At 41.3% G+C, this 1,779-nt stretch overlaps 1 protein-coding gene across 1 annotated transcript; it reads right to left on the bottom strand.

The window, feature by feature from the left end:
- Window positions 1–550: 550 nt before the first annotated feature.
- LOC310649032 (olfactory receptor 6X1-like) lies at window positions 551–1,477 on the bottom strand (the record flags this gene model as incomplete). The annotated part of the gene is made up of 1 exon (XM_083377281.1): window positions 551–1,477. The coding sequence occupies one exon, from the start codon at window positions 1,475–1,477 to the stop codon at window positions 551–553; it is 927 nt and encodes a 308-aa protein (XP_083233407.1).
- Window positions 1,478–1,779: the final 302 nt, after the last annotated feature.

Here is a 1,779-nt window from a genome sequence, read left to right on the forward strand (position 1 = left end):
AGTTAACAACCATGTTAATAATTTAACAACTGCAGTGATTCACTTAACATCTCTGCCAAGAAAGGTCGTTAAATGGGGCAAAACCCACTTAACTAATGTCTCGCAATTTTGGGGTCAATTCTAATACACCTGTAAGAAGTAAAGGTTCCCCCGCACATGCGTGCTAGTTGTTTCCGACTCTAGGGGCTGGTGCTCATCTCCGTTTCAAAGCCGAAGAGCCAGCGCTTGTCCAAGGATGTCGCCGTGGTCATGTGGCCAGCATGACTAGATGCCAAAGGCTCACAGAATGCTGTTACCTTCCCACCGTAGTGGTCCCTATTTTCTACTTGCATTTTTACATGCTTTCAAACTGCTAGGTTGGCAGAAGATGGGACGAGTAACAGGTGCTCACTCTATTGTAAACTATAAAATCAAATGGTGTTTTTAAGTCTGAAAATGCCAATTGGATTCTGATTGCCTCATCAAAATGCCACCAATGCCGCAATTCTCTAAATTTCATCTCATTCCTGTTGCATAAGATAGTGCTGGATCTATTTTTCCACTCATTGTCTCAATTCAAGGTCGCTTTCCTTTTATGGATTACATTCTGGACAGCTTTTTTGACTTCGGCATTACGAATTGTGTATATGAAAGGATTCAGCATTGGGGTAAGAGTGGTGTTCAGGATCGCCACAGTCCTTGTCAAGCGGTATGAAGACTGGACATTGGGCCTCATGTACATAAAAACAAGAGCTCCATATAAGATGGACACCACCAGCAGGTGAGAAGTGCAGGTAGAGAAGGCCTTCTTCCGTCCTACTGCGGAGGGAATGCGCAGGACAGTGGCAATGATAAAAATGTAGGACAGAGTAATGAGAAGTAAGGTCATAATCACAACGACAAAGCTAGTTAATATTCTGAGGGACTCAATGACATGAATATCAGCACAGACAAGGCTCAACAGAGGACCAATATCACAGAAGAAATGGTCAACAATATTGGACCTGCAGAATGGCAATCTCCAAAGAATAAAATAATGAAAAAAGATAATCACAAAGGCAGCATACCAAGTGGCCAAAGACATTTGAAGGCACACATGTTTGGACATAATGATGGGATATTGAAGCGGCTTGCAGATGGCCAGATAGCGGTCAAAGGACATAGCTGTGAGGATGAAGAGCTCTGTACTACCAAAACAGAAGTGAAAAAATCCTTGAGCCAGACAGCAATGGAAGCAAATGGTGGTTTTGGCTTCTATAAATGTCTGTAGCAATTTGGGTACCACAGTGGAGGTATAGCAGATCTCCAGGAAAGCAAGGTTGCTCAGGAAGATGTACATTGGTGTCTGAAGTCTTGGCTCAATTGCTACAATGATAAGGATGAAGCCATTCCCAAGGATGGTTATAAGGTACATGAGCAGACCCACCACGAAGAAGACTCGGTGAAGATCGTACAGAAAGGGAATTCCTAATAGGATAAATTCACTCACTCTGGACATATTCCTAGGCTGCATCATTTCAGAATTGTCCGTGGTTTCTCAGTGGTAGCTCAGATGGCATATAGCATTTCAAAAATTATTGCTACCGTGTGCATTATATATATAAATAAGGTTAAGAAATGGAAGCAAATGAAGAAAAAAAACTCGAAGCAGGAAAGAAGGGTGTAGGAAGAGAAGCACAGTGCATTTAAAACTTCTGAAATGTTCTATTTATTTAAATTTGTCCGTCTGGAAAATTAACTAGTATTGTTATAAGATCCACACATTTAAGTGAAAAAAGGTATTTCATTTCATCATTTCTC

This window comes from Vipera ursinii (genome assembly GCF_947247035.1).
Source record: "Vipera ursinii genome assembly, chromosome: Z".
Taxonomy (NCBI): domain Eukaryota; kingdom Metazoa; phylum Chordata; class Lepidosauria; order Squamata; family Viperidae; genus Vipera; species Vipera ursinii.